Genomic DNA, 20,276 nt, shown 5'->3' with positions numbered 1-20,276 from the left:
GACGCTTTTGAAAATTGTACCCTGTCTCCTGTCCTTATTGTGCCCTCAGTCCTACCCTCCATAATGCCAGTGTACAAGTGGGTCTGATGAAGGAATTACTGGGGGGGAGGTTCTCTGTGTTATGCAGGAGGTCAGACTAGATGCCAGACTACAGGCCTTAAAATCCATGAGTCTATGGGTGAAAGGTGGCAGGTGGAACTTCCTCCCTATAGAAACAGCATGGCAGTCTCCTTCCATAGCACACAGAACCACACTAGGACTTGAGTCCATCTAGTGCACTTGCACACACATCACATCAACAAGGGAGTTTTATCTGTGGGTTGCGAAGCACGGCCAAGTCCTAAAGCTGGTTAATGAGTAGGCTGCCATCAGCAGCATGTGTACCAGCTGGCAGGAATGCTCAGATTAGCATCAAAGTATGGAGCCCCAGTCTTCCCCAAGCAAACCTATCCCATTTGTCAGATGATGTGCTAAACTGCATCTGTGCTGGGCATCACTGCACTGGCTGGGGCAGGATTTAGCCCCATCAAGATAAAGAAATGAGCTACTAATTACTTCCACTGCAGTTTAACATATTCCATGTGTAACCCCTGTGGAGCACAGTAACTCACTATACCAATAAGAGAAGATGGTGTTAAGTTATCCAGAGTTGGAGATGAGTAATTGAAGCAGTAAATGAAAATATTGTATTCTGACATGCGGGAGATAGGGGGGAAGCAAGAAATGTGAAAGAGGCTTTATTCCATCTGAATAGCTACAAGAGGTGTTACACAGCAGATAACTGACAGTTGACTAATGTTGTTTTTTTCTTCATCTGCAGCACAGGAAAGGGAAGTGCCTGATTTCCACTCTTCTTATCACTGCAGTGTCTGAACTGACAACAGGGAACAAACCATTCTGACCTCCAATTGCTACAGTAGCTGGCATTTGGGAACATGTTACTATGCAATGATATAGTCTTGGGCAAACCTGGGCACAACTCAGGTAACACTGCCACTTCCCAGATAGCCACTCTTCCCAGGGTTGCCAACACTGTATTTCAAAAATAAGGGACTGTTCTCTTAGCACCCTTGCCCCACTCCTCCTCCTGATATTATTATCATTAATAAAATAATAATAATTAATAATTAATAAGCAGTACTCACCTACATTCACCAGGGATATTTCTTGCTGCTTTTTGAAACACTCAGCAACTCCTGACCTTGTTGTCCAGAGATGAAAAAATAAGGGGCGTTCCTTGTAATAAGGGACTGTTGGCAACCCTATTTCCCATACTCAAGTCCTGGGCTGCTGTCCTAGCTGCAGCTAGGCCTTTTGCTCCCAGAACTCCTGCTTATTTGGAGAATTATCCCTCGAAAACATTTTCATGTGCTGGCCAGTCAATAATTCAATATCATGGAACGTGATGGGAAAAGGAAGATTCCCAAGGCTCACACAGCTTTAGCATGTGCATGGGGCAGGAGGATTGAGGATTGGGGATCCTTCCTTTTGAAAAAAATAAAAGGCCAACCTTTTGAGTTTTGGTAGATGAAGCTAGACAGTAGGGACATCCTTTCATCCGCCAATTGCCAAGGAGGTAGAATCTAGGAGCCAATAGGTCTCCTCCTAAACTCTCTGGCTGACAGCTGGAGTTTTTTCTTCAGGATGTGTTGCCTCCTCAACCTGTGGTTCGTTGGCCATGGAGGAACCCATCCCTTTAGCGGGACATCAGAGAGATGCCCTTCTGATCTTCCCCACATAGGGAATGGACAAAATCTGGCCTTTAATTAAGATTCGTGATGTCTCTGGCTCAGACCAGACATGATCAATATTGCACACAAAAATGAAGCTGTGTGGAAGAGCTTGACCTAACAAAGGAAAAATGATAGTCCTCAGGGACACATGATCATATGTGCCCTCAATATATACATTGTGTACTCTGGCTGCTGGCTTGTCTACATAAACAAGAAACGGTTTACTTTCCTCATCATGTAGCAGAAAGGAACAGGATCTGATGAGTGCACAGGAAAGCTCTTTGCCCTGTCAGTTCCCCACCAACAATTTTTTGTTTTTAAAGAACTGAATTCTTTATGTAAACAATATAGAGTCCAAGCTGACAGGTGACAGCTTGGAGATTTATAGGCCAATCTATTTGTTTAATGATTTCAAACAAGATAAAGTCCATACACAAGCCATAATTTAGGCAACATTTAGTGTTGCGGATACAGTATGTTTAAAAGGATCAAGAAAACTGTTCAGCCAGAGCCTTTCACATGCAAAGCACCTGGAATCCCCAGTAGAGCAAAGAGGCACATGTGGTTACATCAGAGGTAAGTGATAACCCAAAAGTGATACAGAAGAGAGCACTATTTCCAAGTACTGTATAGTGCACCCTACAACATTAATTGAGCACCTTCAGCACAATCCAAGGGATATTCTTTTTAGAGAAATTATTCTGTTCTTCAACCTCATTTTTACCTGTGATAGTGTCATGTCTACTCCACAATATTTGCCTTTACATTATAACTGGAGATAGGGGAATCAGTGTGGATAACTTCATGACCTGCCCCAGGATGAACAGGAACAAAAACGTTAAGATTTAACACAGCTCCATTACTTTTCTGTTTTCCCTTGAAAGCCGGTGTTTCCTGCTTTCCTGTAAGCAGAACTACTGAAATACCATAGTGGGGTCTATTCTCCTACTGCTTCAGCCCCGGCAGAACCAAGCAGCACAGGAAACCGCATGAGAGTCTGTTCTTGCCTGGTTTATAGACAAATGTGAAGAGGCAAAACAACAGTGGATCTTTTAGCTCCTCAGGAGCCAGGCCCAGAACCATAGCTGCTTGTAATGAGAAACGGAAAGGCCTATGACTTTGATGTCCTTTACATCCAGGTTTGTTTCTGCCATTTTTGAAAATCATGGCATCGAGTTTTTTTGTTTTGTTTTGTTTTTAGATTTGCAAAATAATATTTCAGAGAACCTGAAAGACAAAGACTTGAGAACTTGCAAATTGTCATGCTTTCTGCCTGCCTCAGAAGGAGCCAATTATCTAGTCTTCCTGTACCAAATGAAATATTTCCATGGCTATGGTGGCTGTAGCTGGACAGCCCGAAGTCCTGAGATTTCAGAGACCGTCCTGTGGGCCTGACAAATTCCCTCTCCCTAAAAGTCTTAAATCTCAAACCAAATACATGAGGTAAGGCAGATATGAGCAGGATGGGAAGGCAGCAGGCACAATGTCTGTTGCCTGATTAGTAGCAGGCAGTAACAAAGTAATTAGCACCCAGGACAAAATGGGAGCTGTGTACAGCTCACTTGATTCACAGCTTTGATTCACAGCCCCTCAGGTTGGTTTGAATAGAATTGAGCTGCCTGTCTGGGAGGAAGTTCAGACCTAGATTCAGGGTTTGGTTTAGGGCCAATTCTGTATCAAATTTAAAATGAGTAGCCCCAGGGGGCTTTTTTGTGGAAGAAAAACAGGAGAGACAAGAAGAAAAAAACAAGATAGTTATGACCTGCATTTTTGCAAGTTGAATAAAAGAAGCCAGCTCAACTCTGCTGCTATCTGGTCGCTTACTTCAGTAAAAGTACTAACCTAGCATTAAACCAAAGCTGTGTCTTCCATGCTATGGAGGAGTGCCTTGGACTTTCTGAAAACTTTAGAAGCATAATGGGTTTATAAAGTCAAGCAATCAAAAGTTGAGGCACCCAAAATCATTAGATTCTCTTGAAAACATAGGTCATTGCCTCTGTGATTGAGAATTACTGGGTTCCGTACATTGAAAGAATTAAAAGGAGCTGAAAAACTTTGAAAACAACGAGAAAGACAATTTCTTCCCTTAGTTCTTCAAAATGTCCTTCAACTAATTCTTTCCTATTATACACAGCTAAATTGACTGAATTAATTTTCTTTGTACCAGTTGTAAAAGATTAGTCATAATGATGTAATGAAGCTTCAAAGAGGGTAAAAACAAAGGAGGGAAAAAGTCCCTTCTTTTATCCAGCTAACCAAAGCTAGAAGATATTGATTTGGCCACCTCAGATAATGTCTCTAACTTTGCTCAAAGAGCTACAGATGGTGGATACACCCTTCTGTTTCAAGAACAGATAAACCCAGCTCCATAAAGTTTGCATTCTGCCTGACCCCATTCAAGTGATGACAACAAGATCAACAGCTATTCCCAGCCTCAGTTCATGTCCACCTAAAAGAAGAAAAATATCTTCTCTCACCACAATTCAGTGTCCTTGGAATTGTATTGTCAACAGCTACAGAGAGGGATCTGCAGAGCAGAGTCCTATCAGGATATCCTGTCATTCAATTAGGAAGGGTTTATTCAGCTTTGCAGTGAACACTTTCAGCAAAAGCCATGTATTTTGGTATTTTTCCTATCTAAGGGCAGGTTTCACGTGCTTTGTGGTTTAGCTCATTGCTTTCTCCAGGAAAAGGAGGGAAGTCACTTCAGTTTTTTCACTGGAATGTAGTAAAGTGGTAAGGCTACCAAAACGCTGATCATTTTCAGCCATAGCATTGTTACTCATGACTGAAGAGTTCTGAAGAAAAAAAATCAACAGTTTTTCATAATGGAAAAACATATGGTTGTTTTATTCCTTCTATCTTCTTTGGTTGCAAATAACCTCTCTTCACCACCAAAGCCCACAGATCAGGTAAGAAAAGTCTTATATTTTCTTTTGGATACATTTTTTAGATAATGATGTATTGTGTTTGTGGTATAGTACAGAAGGGTTCTGTAATTTTTTTCACATATACTGCGTCTTATGGGAGGAGGGACAACCCATTGCACTATCCATCTATGCTTATGTGATACTGTCTCCTGGATAAATAGATATCCCCAGATGTTGTAAATTAGCATATCCCCATTGAAATCAATTATACCTGCTAATAATCTGGTACATAAACTATGTCATAAATAGACCCGTGCAAATAAATAAATAAATCTCCACATTGGTGAAACTGCCAATAGATGATGTTGGATTATGGTTCTCCAAAAGCAAAAAATGGAAGCTATTACATTTTCTACTATATCAGAAGATGAAAACAGTTGGTTTTTTTTACCATAGCAAACAGCACTCTTTATTCTCCACCAGTGTGAAAAGCTATTTTGGCCAGGTGAAAAACAGTCCCAGAAAACCTGATAATGTTTAACATGCACAAAAAGTTGCAAATTTAACATGAGATTTGTAGATATTTCTGGAATTAATGTATATGCTGATGTGACACAACCATTGCAAATTTCCTAGATTTATGGAATTTCACAAAAATGTGTTTTGTAACATACATTTAGGGAAGTGAAAAGTGTTATTGTTTTATAGATCTAACCATAGAAATGAGAACTGATCAAAAAATTTTGTGTTCACTTGAACTACCTTGAAGCATATGATTTTGGATTATTGTGTCCTCACTAGTACAACTGGGGGGAAAGGTTTGAATAACCTATTAGAGGAATGAAATAGATGGGGGGGAAGAGAGTGTCAGAAAAAGGGACATCTCCCACTATCCCTCCTTTTTTTACTTTTTCAACTAGAAACGTGTGAAAAAATTGCTTTGAGGTGTGAAAAAGTGACTTTTTCTTTTTACCTTTCTTCCCCCTTTTCAAATGGGAGGAGGGGGTGGGAAGGGAATGGAGAGAAAATGGGAATTTTCTAACTATTGCAAAATAAAAACTTCCAAAATTTTGAAAAAAAAAATTTAATTTTCTCATTTCAAAATCTTTGAAAATTTAAAAAATTCATCAAAATTGAAATTGGAGATGAAAAATGTTCTTTTGACATTTCAATGAAATAAGCCAACCCAATATCTTAGTCCAGTTGTTTTTGCACTAATGCACCTGTTAAAAGTAGTTTGCTTGCATATTAAAAGTCCAAATCCTGATATCCTTGAGATGTCAAACTCTGAGTGACTTTTCCTGAGCAACTTTGTAGATCAGCACATTAAATTAAAAACACAAATGTTGAAATAAACAGTTCAGCAAGTACATCTAGCTTAAGGTGAACTGGCCAGATCCTTCAGCATTTACTCATGTATTTGTATCAGTGGGACTACACCTGGGAGTACAGATTGATGAATTGAGTATGTTGTTGTATTGTTCAAAGCTGACTTACTTGATTGCATAAGAAGGTTATGTCCTTAGGTAATTGAATGAGTTGTCTAATCAGAGTTACAACTGAGGAGCATGGTTTGAAAGGCTGTGTGTTTTAAAGAAGACCATCAGAGGCTTTGAAAGGTGTGCTATAGTGGCTAGACAAGGGAGCAAGAAGACAGATTCCTGAGTTCTGCTCATGCCTGTATAGTTGACCCATTGTGTAGCCTTGAGCAAGTCACTTGTTTCCACATCTCCATATGTAAAATATGAATACTTACCTATCTCTTTTATACGAGTGTTGCAAGGGTTAAGAGGGTAAATGCTTCTGAAGTGTCTTAATTATATATTTTCCTAATATTTAATATTAATCATGATTATTAATATTTTTTCTATTTTAAAAAATGAAATATTCAGGGGGGAATTATTATTCTTAATAAGCACTTTTACCCTTAGAAAAATAGATAAACCACTATATTAAATAGTTTGCATTATATAAAGAAATCACAGGGGAAAATCTTAGTGCAAAAATCATGCCCTCAACTAAAATGTTATACATTTTGGGAGTTTTTTGCTTGGAGCTACAAGCATCTTCATCTTTAATTGTCTGGACATACCAACTGGTTTTAAGGTTTTGTTGGGGGCGTTTTAAGAGGTAGGTCAAACTAGAACCTTGAATCTGAACTTTTTCAAATTTTCATTTTCAGAGAGTTCAGATCCAAACTCACTCGCATGGTTTCAGTTCCACATCAGATCCAAACCTAGAAGGTGTCTACCTTTCATTTCAGATGTGGATAAACATTTTGGCCACATCTCTCACGATTTCATGTCGATCTAATCTAAACCCGAAATATCATCCTGATTCATCCTTGAACTCAAATTCTGCCTATCCCAGGTCTCGATATTGCCTTCTTAGTCCTTGGGTTGGGGGAAGGTAAATATTTTATTATGCAGAGACTGCATTTTCACGGGGCATAGTGCAGTCAGGTTAAATAACAACACACGCTTCCTCAGCGAAGATCCAATTTTATATTCTCTTCTCTGAATTGGCTCCGTCACACATCTTTTCCATCCGGTTGACTGAAATTGTACTACATTGCACAGGACATTTTGGGGGTTGTAAGAGCTGGTTAGTGGGTCAACTAATATCACAAAATTTCTGCATACTTAGAAAATAATGGACCTTCTCCCTGGTTTGGAAATCTACCCGAGCTTTATAATTTAACACCCCATACACTCAGGCGCTTTCACTAAGCTGTCCTTGGTTTCCATTTCAAACTTGCCAAACCAAGCATTTATTGATATCATATTCAGTACTCACTATTGACCAAAGATTTATCATGATCCCAGCAGGGATATGAGACACGGTGGGGGGGAATATAAGGAGTCAGACTCAATAGTTTGTAGGACTCCTCTGTAGAGAAGCCTGCCGTTATATCATACTGACAGGCCCCACAACCTGTTTTAGGCTGGTGGGAGCAAGAGAGCAAAACTGAAAAAGTGCACTGTAGCTACAGGAGAAGGATGGGGCTGGGTGGTTATGAAAATGTACCCATAATAAGACTATAAGAATTAAAGCAGGATTTCCCATTGACTCCAGTGGGAGCAGTTAGGCCAACTGTGAGTGTTTTTGAAAATGTCACCCTAATGATTTAAACCTATTTCTGGCTTTTTACAGGTGAAGAATAAGTGTGATCAGAAGATGCTCATTACAACCAAAACCGAATGCCGATCTTGCTCTCTAAACTTTGAAATCCGGTGCCCTGATGGTTATAGTAAAATGACCAATGGATCTGGAATACGAGGTTGCAGGTATATCTTCCGTCACAATTATTCACTATAAATATTGTTCACCCTGAACCAGAAATTTTTAAGCAGCGTTAGAAATGACCTATGCCTTGTTAATCTGTAAAATATGTTCTTCATTGTCCTAACCCCACATTCAAGGTGTAGCACTCATGAAGTTTACAGAAAGGCTGCTTAATCAGGTGGAAGCAAGGACTACAGAATAACCACCGCTTTATAGGCGCTGACTTCTAGTTTTCCCTGGGGTGTGCTCCACCCCTGCTCTGGCCCAAGGCCCCGCCCTCGCTCCTCCTCTTCCCACCCCTGCTCCACCCCCCACCCCTGAGGCCCCTGCCTGCTCGCTGCTCTCTGCACTCCCCCAACCCCCTTCCCGTGCCACCAAACAGCTGTTTGGCAGCAACCACCAATCAGCTGTGGCTGTTGGGTGCTGAGCACCCACTTTTTTTTTCCATGGGTGCTCCAGCCCCAGAGCCCCCACGGAGTTGGTGCCTATGCACTGCTTTGTGTCTTGGGTTTGTGCTTTTCTTCAGTGTGTGTTTGGTCTCTTTCACATCAAAAGTGGTGGAAAGTTTTCGGTTACTTTCATGCCTCATCTACTTCCTCCCATTTGAGCAGCTATCACAGAAGCACTATGAAAGCATTGAACCCATAGGTACAATATTATTATTTGTATTACAGTAGTAATGGGGCCTAGAGGCCCCAACCAAAATTAAGGCCCTCTTGTGCTAGGCACTGTCCAAATACGTAGTGTGAGAAGAGCCCTGAAGAGCTTAAAATCTACAGATAGAGTTAATGTTCCTTTGAGTTCTCACTTAGGTCTGCCAGGAGATCTTTCAACAGGAAGTGTCAATTAATAGAACAAGACAGAAGGTGAAATCCTAGTCCCATCAAAGTCAATGGTAGTTTTGCCATTGACTTGGATCTTGGATTTTACCCAGGATAATTTATGATCATAGTTAGTCCTGGATGAGATCTTGGGGAGGATGTAAGTATTGGTATACATGACCTCTCAGTTTATCTCTGTGAGTAGTATAGTAAAATGGTTCTCAGTTGTATTCTGTAGTATTTATTATGTGTTCCAGCTTGGAGATGACGTTTCCATTGTTAAATGCTGCATTCAGTTTTAGTCTCCCAAATCCTGTGAGTCAAAAACTCAAATGGAATTTTCAAAACTTTTCAGGGATATCCCTCCTAAATAATCTTGCCACAGTCCTTTATCCTACTCTAGACTAAATATATACTAGACAACTGTGGAGTGTCCAAACTACAGACAGTAAGAAGAACAGGCATATTGTACAAGAGAAATGGCTGCAAAGATGCTTTTGGACTTCAATAAACTATGGGGGGAAATCCCATGTTTTACATGAAAAATTAAAAACAACAGAACTGTGAGGCTGTAAATTTTAAGTTCTGTTATCTGGCTTTAAAGAATGAAGAGGTTACAAACTTCATTTGTCCCCACAGGAGGTTTTAAATTCTCTAAAGTATCTGCAACTTCTTGTCTTCAGGTATTACCTTGAAATCAGGACTTACACTTTGTCTCTTCCTGGATGTTGGCATATATGTATGAAGGAATTTCAGCAACCTGAGTGCTGCCAGGGATATTGGGGCCCAGATTGTATGGGTAAACTCACTTTATTGACATAATATCTGTGGATGTGTGGCAATGATTTGTCTTTTCCTCTAAAACTATTTGCATGGTAAATCTGATTTAGTTTCAAAATATGTCAGGAGCAGTCAGCTCAGTAGAGCATCTTGTTTGGTGAGTGTGCTTCAGAGTCTTACATCAAGTATATAAGCTTTAAATAATTTAGGGCCAATATACCCGAGGGATAGTCTACTCACCTAATGCCTGTTACAGTATTGGATTTGCTGCCATCCTATATCAGGATTCTGAGAAGATGTGACATAGGGCCTTCTCATTCAATAGCCTACAGTTTTGGAATACTCCCATTCCTCACTGTTCACCAAAATACATTAGTGACATCTTTCTGAGGCTATATATGTTCCTTTCCTGTTTAAGTCAGGGTGAATCAGGGCCTGATCCAGCACCCATGCAGTTATACATTGGCTAAATAGACAAAAAGAATATTAACAGATTATCATCCTCTGTATAGGCAAAGGTACGGTTTAAACACTGACCATATTTACTGGAACCACAGTTCTAGAAACCCTACTCACAGCTAGATCTCTTCTTACAACACAGAGTGACAAGCCAACTTTTTAGTTATTGTCTTTTTTTAAAAATAAAGCATAGAATCCAACCCAATGGTACAACAATAACAACAACAATACTTGATTAGTTTATACACTGCAATGTATTCTGTGACATCAAGTTATGGACTGCATGTGTTTTAGAATATGGAAGAGTTCACTTGAAATGGAACAGTGTCAGAATTCATGCTGAAGGGATTCTGTAGTAAGTAGAGAGGCCCCCTTTTCCTTCTAATAAACATCCTGGCCAGAAAAAAAGGAACTCTGTATAAGAATCAAGGTCTAAGCATTGTTTCTGCTGTCACTTAAAGAAAAGTGCTATTTTCTTTCCTTATCTTAATCTGTTTAAGAACATACTGTGTCTTAGAGTTTAGAGGAAAGCAGTTCCTTCCTAAAACTAGAAGAAAAATCCCTGACTAGAAGCACACTTCATCTTTTGTATTTGATGGTGATGACAAAATAAGCTCTTAAATTGCACTTCTATTTCCTTAAATGATAGACCACATTGGAGCAACTGGTGTTCTTCTGTCCTTCCCTCGCACACTGCAGGATTCCAGTACCGCCAACCTTCCATGCAAGAAAGCCACACTCCTGTTTCATTTTAAATGGACTACAGTATATTGAATCCAAACACGAACCATCACGAAATATCAGGCTATTGATGGCAAGGAGGCTCTGCCCAAATTGTTGGGAGGTGGTGGCGTTCAGCAGATAGGCTGGAATAAATTCCTTTTTGAGAAGAATTTATGCATTCTTAAAAGCCTGACAGGACCAGAACTAATATTTTCAAAAATGAGCAAGCCCCTGTCCATGTCTGATTTTCAAAGTTGCTGAGCACCCAGAAGCTTTCACTGAAGCCATTTACCTAAATATGGACCTAGAATCTTAACTTTCAGCAGTCCATATTTGTAAATCTTGGCCTAGTGTTTTAAGATCACAGCTAGAATGCCTGCTGCATTTGAATGTACATTAAATTACAACTGACACGAGACCCTTTTTATTGAGCATTCCAGACATGCTTCAGTAAACTTAGTTAAAATCAATATCATTTCAGAGCTTCATAGATTTTTAAGCCCTGTGGGGACCATTATGATTATCTAGTCTGACCTCCTGCATAACACAGAAATATTATCATCCTAATTTCTCAGTTGTGCAACTGAGGCACAAAGAGATCCAGGGCCAGATTTACAAAGGTATTTAGGTGCCTAAAGACACAGATTTGACTTTGACTTGATTTTAGTGGGAGTTGAGTGCCTAACTGGATTAGGCACTTTTGAAAATCCCACTATGCACCCATCTGCATCTTTAAACACCTAAATACCTTTGAAAATTGGGCCTTAAGTGACATGGCCAAGGTCACACAGCCAGTCAGTAGCAGAGTGAGGCACTCAGCCTCAGGTCTCCCAGGTCCTAGTACAGAACCTCTAGACCATCTTTCTTTTGAACCTACCTTCCTCTGACTTGCTCCGTTGCATCACCCATCCCTGCTGCAAACTAGCACCACTCACCCGCTCCCTTCTGCGGCCATTCAGCTTTTTAATCAGTATCCGCAGATACCAAGGCCACCTAGTCTGCTCAGTATTTAGAAAACACTGAAAACTAAGATTTGTCACATAGCTAGTTAACACAGTCATCAGAGGCATAAAAGCAAAGGACATGGAATAAAAGTTAGAGTACAAGCCCCAGAAAGTAGCGATCATAGATAGGACCTTATACAGATGCCCAGCATTTGACTTTTTCTGTAAGTTTTAGTTACATGAACTATTTATTACTACTGCCATATGGATTCCTAAGAATGTTATTTGCTGTACAAATTTAAGTGAAAAATCAAAATAGATTAGGAAAATGTATAATATTTAGCTAATAATCAAATTCAAGTGGAAGGACATAAAATGTTTCCTAAAGGGCTGGTAACATTAAGACCATTCTGCTCTTGCTTGTGTAATACAAAAGGCAAATGGAAAACAGAGTCAAGATACTCGTTTTAACGAATTAAACTGTAGGAGGCAAGAAAATTTAGGTATTTAAATGTTTTTCTAAAAAGAAAAAGCTCTAACTATAAAGCAGTCTTGCTGGCCAAAAACTTGGGGGGAAAAAAACATAGAAACTCTGACAGATTCAAAAGTATTTCCCGTCCTGTTATGTTTTCAGGTGATCTGCTTTTGTTTTCTGAATTTTCAGTGGACTTTTTTTTTAAGAACAGAATTTTTCAATTTCAAAATCAGAAAACCTCAAAAATTGAATGTTCCCATTTAAAAAAATCTGAAGATTTTAAAAAATGGGTGCCTAAAATTAGGTTCCTAAATCTATATTTTTGGTATCAAAATAAATAACCTGATTCTAAGAGGTGTTGAGCTCCCAGCCATTTCCAACCTTATGCTCAGACCGTTATATAGACCACACATACCTCTTTTTGTTGGTTAAACTGGAAAACACAGCTTTCTTACCATTTCTTGAAAGATACACTAACATAAAGAAAGAGCCTGATTCTTCACTTCATCTACATCAGTTTTTTGCAGGCCTGACTACAATGAAATCTTTGGATTTACTCTAGAGTAAAACTGGTGTAAGGGACTGGGGAATCCAGACCATGGCCTTCTGGAATATAGTGATTAAGTGGAAGTGCTCTATCTGTCTATCTAAAGTTGTAGAACAATACAATAATTTGCTAAACAGTTGATAAAGGACTGGCTATGGCAGTATCAAAACAAGAGGCAAGGGGGTAGTGATGTCAAAGGGAAACGGAATGAAATCAGCAGCTAAAGAATTATTGTGTCCGCCATTTTGAATTTGTTTTACCAGAATTTTGTACTTACTATATAAATCCTGAGTTCTTTCGTTTCATTATTTCATTTGCTAGCCTTTCACATTTAACAAAGGCACTAGTGCAGGCAATGAGTTAAAACAACCAACTACTCTCCATGCAGCCCACAGATTAGCTGATTTGTATCATCATTAGCCCGAAGGATAATTTTATCTGTGACCTAACAACTTGAAAACATTTAGAAGCTCCATGAGGACATTGGTGCTAGCATGTATTTATTGCTCTACCTTGTCCCTGGTTATCTCATCTCAGATCTTAATACAACATTATGATTTCAATGCATTCAAGGTACATTGGACTGAAAATTGTATCTGTTACAGACTGATTCATCGAAGAAGTGTATATAAAGTCAATAGCTCCCACTGGATTACTGACTCATCTTTAAGGGATAGATTAGTATGCAGTCAAAGTGTTCACAGAAATAATGTGTATGCATGTGCACGTCCACTTATTTGCTCACTGCTCAGACCACTTCCAATTCACCCTTGTGCAGAGGCACAGTACAAGACTTCCAGATCCCTTAAACTCCTGAAGTCAGGATTAAATTAGACATAAGTGGTGCATTAATCTTGTGCTGGCTTGCTGCACGGGGTAAATATTTCACCTCCCGCTGCACAGAACTAAGGCTGGCTGGAACACAACAATTCCATTTCAGGAAAAACTTTGAAGTTTCAAAATGTGTTTTTTGATCCGCATTGGAACAAAAGTGAGACCTTTCGAGAGTGAGCCACCTCATAATTTGGGGCAGGAATTAGAAACTGGGTCTCTTTCTCAATCTCTCTTGTTGGAGTTGTTCCCCTTTGCATAAATAATTAAATATTGGGCCAGAAAAAGAGACAAAACAGATAGAACAGGAACTTGAACCTGGGTCACTTCCATCGCAGGTAAATACCCTAATGGCCCGGCTATTCTGAGGTGGGTGTTGCCCATTTTCCTCTGCCCCCCTGAAATTCCATTATGGACCGCAAAACCTTTTTGATGGAAAAAAAATTGGCAATTTTTGGACCGGTTTTACACAGATCCAACACAAGGCCCTCTCGACTATTTAGGTCCAGTAGTGAAGCAGGGGGGCTATAAGTGGCAGCACAGAATGGGGTCTTGTCTTCTCTACAAACTACCCCAGTGAGGCTCAGTGCTGACATGTTTTGCAGCAGATTGGAGAAGGGCCCACAAACTCCACAGCTATGTAGAGGAGCTTATGAATAGTTGCCATTGAGAGGCTGTAGCCCACGAAAGCTTATGCTCTAATAAATTTGTTAGTCACTAAGATGCCACAAGTACTCCTGTTCTTTTTGCGGATACAGACTAACACGGCTGCTACTCTGAAACCTAGCCAACAGAAGAAAATGGAGACAGCAGGTAGCCAAACTTCAGTTCTCATGTGGCACTGTGACAGCATATCCAGATATTTTGGTTTTCAGGCTTTCTGTTTTTCAATGAAAAATCAAAATTTTCCATGGAAAGCAGATACTTATTTGGGAAACAAGTTGTTTAAATGAAAATCCAATTTTCTGCCAAGGACAGTTTTGACAGAACATTTTCAATCAGCCCCAATTGCATTACATCCCAGCCTGACCATGAGATGGGCAGGGCAAACTCCATTCCCAGCACAAGGCCATTTTCTTATGCTTTATGCAGGGAGAGATGGATTTCACCCACAGTACAGTGGATGCGAAAAATTAAAAATAAAATAGAAATACAGAAACTGTACAGAATAAGAAACTTCTTTTCTAAGTAACCATTTTATTTATAGTAACAAGTTTAAGTAAATATACCAATGTTGGACTATGATGTTCTAGCTGAGCTAATAAGTTTTTTCCATCTATACCTTCAATGATTCCTTGAGATTTTATTCAATGAATGTTTACTCTCCCAAAGGGTCAAAGGGTTCCATCTTTCTAGAAAACATTGGACTCTTCACCCCTCAGTACACCAGTAGGAGTAATGGCCAAGACTTTCAAAAATATGAGCCTAGTTTAGACAACTTAAAACATGCCCAGGTTTTCTTCAGAAGAGCCGAACAGCCAAGAGCTCCCATTCACATCAGCACTTGTGAAATCAGATCACTTAAGCCCCAATCCTGCAAACACTTGCACACATGCTTAACTTTACTTCCACGAGTAACCCCAAACTACTCACAATGGTAAAGTTAAGCACAAGTGTATGTGTTTGCCAGATTAGGGCCTTATTCGGGTGCATGAATATGGATATAGAAGTTTAACTTTGGCCAAGAATTTCTAACCTAAAGTTAATCTTCTATATCCATATTAAAGCATCTAAATAAACAAGCTGATTAGTAAAACTGTAGAGGTCTTGAAAATCTTGCCAATTTTGAGATGTCTAAATATAGAGTTAGGAGCCTAACTGGAGGATCCTATTTTTGAAAATCTAAGCCAATATACATTTTATATAACCCTCCATACAAAATATTAAACTCCATGCTCATCTTGTGTTTTCAGAAAATCCTTTTATACATTGGCACCCATAAATTTGAGATTATGTTGATTTAGAGAATCGTAAAGATGAAAAATAGCTACTATGTCATCTTGTCTACCTGTCTGTCAATGCAGGACTGGTCCTTATAGTCCAATCTACAAATATCCCAATATATGGTGTTTTTACGATGGTGTATGGAAAAGACTCTCTCTTCAAATATGATCACTGAGTGTAATTTTTAATAACTGACCCTCCGGATGCTGCAAATGCTGTAATAAAATGACTACTATAGCAATTTCTAGATTGCCTATCAATCCTTTGAGTAAAATAAGAACTTTAAATTCAAATTCAAAAAAGTGTGATTACATTTTTTTTCTTTTCATTTCATTTTCATGGAGGTCTGCCCCTCCACATTCCATCTGGTCAAATCAGAGGAAAAAGTGTTAGAAATCTTATTGTTCTCACAAGATTTCCAGTCCAGCATAGTCAATCCTGGCTCCATTCAAGTCCATGGGACTTCATTGGGGCCAAGATGCCACTGAAGATACTTAGGTGACTCAAAAAAAATCCATGCTTTGAGATGCCTATTTGAACTGATTCCCCCAAACCCTTTGAGAGTCGCCACCACTAATATAAAGGACTTTGTCTGTATAACCATCACAGTCAGTTTTGTTGATTTGTCACATGTTTTATTCCGTAGCATGTCCAGGAGGAGCTGCATCACCATGCAATAACAGAGGCCGCTGTTTTCAGGGTATAAATGGGGATGGAAAATGCACTTGCCAAGTATGTCCTTTCAATTTCTGGAATGATATTGTGTATCACAGCTAGGAAATACTGCATATTTATGCCAGAAAAATACATAAAGTGAAAATATTTCAGAATAGCCTGCGGAGATGGTCTGGGGGCGGGACAGGTTGGTTTTATTTTGTTTTTGTTAAGTTTCTGCTCACATAAAACTTCAAATGATTCCTTATGACTATTTACCTTAAGGTTTCTATAATGTTCATTTGTTGGTGTTAAATAACCCCACCCAGAAGGGAAAAATAAAAGGTCAAATTCTTCTTCCTGATATGTGCATGTAAGCCCCATTACATTGATCCACCTCATCCTGCTTTGGCTAATCTTCTAAAAACACTGCAAAGCACATCTTTTCTTGAGCACATGGGTGGGAGTTGGAGAATGAGAAACAGGGTAGAGTTGAGGCATTTTTTATTATTATTATTGATTAGTTAGGAATTAGAATGATATGAGTAGTCAGTTAAGTTCTGTTGCAATTCTTGATTATATTTTAAGCCTTCTGAGTTTCCATGGAAGTGGTCAGAGCTCTGAATGGGAACATAATGGCTAGTCACTGACAGAAATTAAGTTTAATGTATAAGCATTTGAGGGAGAAAAATTGGCCAAAGGAGATTTTACCTGGGATTTACTTGATCAGTCCTCATCTTGGTGGGACAGTGTTTTTTCCAAATTGCTGTCTATAGTCCTTTCAGCATTATGACATTTTCTTATGCATGGCTACTCTGCTTGCATTCAAACATTTAATTATATAGCAGAATGACTTTCCTTATGTGTTCTGTAGCAAGGATTTGGTGGGACAGCCTGTGAAACTTGTGCTGAAGATAATTTATTTGGACCCAACTGCACTTCAGGTTTGTCTGATTTTAGCTCCTTTTATAGAAGTGAAAAAAATAAGAAATATTAAAGCTGTATTGGTGCAGGATGAATTGCATGTCCAATAACCTAGGTGCAGCACAGTGAAAAATAGTATCCTTAAATATCTTTGTTTTATCATATAATCAAATAAACTAGAGATGGGAAAGACCTGCTAGATTATTCAGGTCATCTCACAGTTAGGGCTGGAATGTTTCCTGCCATATGTTTTCCATGGCGCTATATATATTAGGGCTGTTTAACTGCGATTAATTACGCTGTTAAACAATAATAGAATGCCATTTAATTAAATATTTTTGATGTTTTCTACATTTTCAAATGTATTGATTTCAATTACAACACAGAATACAAAGTGTACAGTGCTCACTTTATTTTTATTACAAATATTTGCACTGTAAAAAACTGTAAAGAAATAGTAGTTTTCAGTTCACCTAATACAACTACTGAAGTGAAATCTCTTTGTCATGAAAGTTGAATTTACAAATGTAGAATTATGTACAAAAAAAACTGCATTCAAAAATAAAACAATGTAGAACTTTAGAGCCTACAAGTCCACTCAGTCCTACTTCTTGTTCAGCCAATCGCTCAGACTAACAATTTTGTTTACATTTCCAGGAGATAATGCTGCCCTCTTCTTGTTTACAATGTCACCTGAAAGTAAGAACAGGCCTTTGCATGGCACTTTTGTAGCCGGCATTGCAAGGTATTTATGTGCCAGGTATGCAAACATTCATATGCCCCTTCATGCTTCAGTCACCAATCCAGAGACATGCTTCTATGCTGATGACACTCATTAAAAAAATAATGCATTAATTAAATTCGTGACTAAACTTCTTGGGGGAGAATTGTATGTCTCCTGCTCTGTTTTACCCACATTCTGCCATATATTTCATGTTATAGCAGTCTCGGATGATGAAACAGCACATGTTGTTTGTTTTAAGAACACTTTCACTGCAGATTTGACAAAACACTAAGAGGGTACAAATGTGAGATTTCTAAAAATAGATACAACACTCGACCCAAGATTTAAGAATCTGAAGTGCCTTCCAAAATCTGAGAGGGACGAGGTGTGGAGCATGCTTTCAGAAATCTTAAAAGAGCAACACTCTGATTCAGAAGCTACAGAACCCGGACCACAAAAATAAAATCAACCTTCAGCTGGTGGCATCTGATTCAGATGATGAAAATGAACATGCATTGGTCTGTACTGCTTTGGATCATTATCGAGCAGAACCCGTCATCAGCATGGATGCATGTCCTCTGGAATGGTGATTGAAGTATGAAGGGACATATTAATCTTTAGTGCATCTGGCATGTTAATATCTTGCAATGCCGGCTACAACAGTGCCATGCGAACACCTGTTCTCACTTTCAGGTGACATCATAAACAAGAAGCAGGCAGCCTTATCTCCTGCAAATGTAAACAAACTTCTTTGTCTGGGTGATTGGCTGAACAAGAAGTAGGACTGAGTGGACTTGTATTTCTTTTGTTTATCATTTTTATAGTGCAAATATTTGTAATAAAAAATAATATTACAAGCATTGTAATTGTGAGCATTGTACACTTTGTATTCTGTATTGTAGTTGAAATCAATATGTCTGAAAATGTAGAAAAAAATGTAGGAAAATCATCCAAATATATTTAATAAATTTCAATCAGCATTCTATTGTTTAACAGTGTGATTAAAACTGTGATTAATGGCGATTAATTTTTTTAATCATGATTAATTGTTTTAGTTAATCGCGTGAGTTAACTGTGATTAATCAACAACCCTTATATATATATTAATATGCGGGGGGGGGGTGTAATTGTGGTATTTTAGGATACCATTGTGTGGTAACCTACCAAATGCTAACTTGCAGTATTTTTAATACATTTCTTAACTAAAGGCCCTGGAAGCATAGCATATAATTACACACCAAAACATTACCCAAAATCAAATAAATACAATATAGTATTAAAACCAGTGTACATGAGTCTGAAACTAAGTTGCCAACCGAAATGCAGTCATGAATGGGCTGTAACTTAAATATTCTGTAGTGGCTTTTCTACAATAATCACAGTAACTGTACAGCCTCAAAAGCATATTGCTTCCAACAGTTGTCCACTGGATGCCAGTGTTGATTCATATAAATGCTATTGAGACATTTTTATACAAATAGGGCATTTGAATCAATTCAGTATCTTTAATGGAATTATTCTTAAGGCTGTTAGAGGATTCAACAGCATGTTATTTGAAGGATGATTTATGGTTTCAGCCTTCAGATATTTCAGCTGTTGATGCCTATTCCAAATTCTCTAGGGTCCCGTGGAGACTGTGCATTGATGCAGCTGGCAGCAAATATGCCTTCAGCCATACCTTGCATGAAGCTTTAGACATTACGGCCTGAATGCACAAAAGAAGCTGTGCACATGGGGAAATCACTGCAATGCACAAAGCCTGACTTAGGCACCTAGCACATGTGCAATGAATGGGGAGAGATAGTTACCTTAAACTGTGATTCATAAAAGCCAGCACACTAGGCAGGAAACTGTCTAAGCTAGTCAATAGGAGATGCCTACCAGAGGGCGGTATCTCATGGTGATAGACGCCTAAGTCCAGGCTTCAGGGAGGTGCCTATTTCTGCTTGAAATTCACAGCTGGGAGCTCTCTTTGGAGTTAGGTGCCTTATGATGTTTTAGCAAAAAGCTGGGAGTGAGTGGTCACATGTAGGGCCCAATCCAGTAGGCATGCTCAGAAGCCATCTACTAGATTGGGCCCCTCAGATGAGATCACACAAAGAAGTGATGGGGGAGGGAGGACTTCTCTCATAACCTTTTTACCAGTGGTTAGACCACTCAGCTGGGATGTGGGTAGGGTTGCCAACCCTCCCGGTTTCGCCAGGAGTCTCCCAGAATCAGGCTCTATCTCCCGGAGGCTACTGAAGCCAATCTGGGAGATTTTAGGCTGCTAAAAGTCCCTGCCTGCCCTGACCCCGCACCGCTCCCAGAAGCGGCCAGCATGTCCCTGTGTTGCCGACTCCACAGCTTCCATTGACCGGGAACTGCAGCCAATGGGAGCTGTGGGGGTGGTGCCTGCAGGCAGGGGCAGTGTGTGGAGCCTCCTGCCCCCCTCCCGGGGCTGCAGGGACATGCGGACTGCTTCCAGGAGCAGTGCAGGGCCAGGGCAGGCAGGGAACCTGCCTTAGGTCCGCTGTGCCACCGACCAGGAGCCACCTGAGGTAAGCGCCGCTGGCCGGTGCC

At 39.5% G+C, this 20,276-nt stretch overlaps 1 protein-coding gene across 1 annotated transcript in view; it reads left to right on the top strand.

The window, feature by feature from the left end:
* The first annotated feature begins 4,349 nt into the window (after positions 1 to 4,349).
* STAB2 (stabilin 2) overlaps positions 4,350 to 20,276 on the top strand; it is a 139,260-nt gene continuing 123,333 nt past the window's right edge. The window contains exons 1-5 of the mRNA XM_034778700.1: positions 4,350 to 4,645; positions 7,757 to 7,890; positions 9,393 to 9,508; positions 16,059 to 16,144; positions 16,941 to 17,010. Coding sequence (XP_034634591.1) covers positions 4,562 to 4,645; positions 7,757 to 7,890; positions 9,393 to 9,508; positions 16,059 to 16,144; positions 16,941 to 17,010 — 490 coding nt within the window. The 5' untranslated portion in view covers positions 4,350 to 4,561. The remainder of the gene's footprint in view (positions 4,646 to 7,756; positions 7,891 to 9,392; positions 9,509 to 16,058; positions 16,145 to 16,940; positions 17,011 to 20,276) is intronic.

The sequence above is a fragment of the Trachemys scripta genome, chromosome 1, assembly GCF_013100865.1.
Source record: "Trachemys scripta elegans isolate TJP31775 chromosome 1, CAS_Tse_1.0, whole genome shotgun sequence".
Taxonomy (NCBI): Eukaryota; Metazoa; Chordata; order Testudines; family Emydidae; genus Trachemys; species Trachemys scripta.
This window is presented reverse-complemented; position numbering and strand designations above follow the sequence as displayed.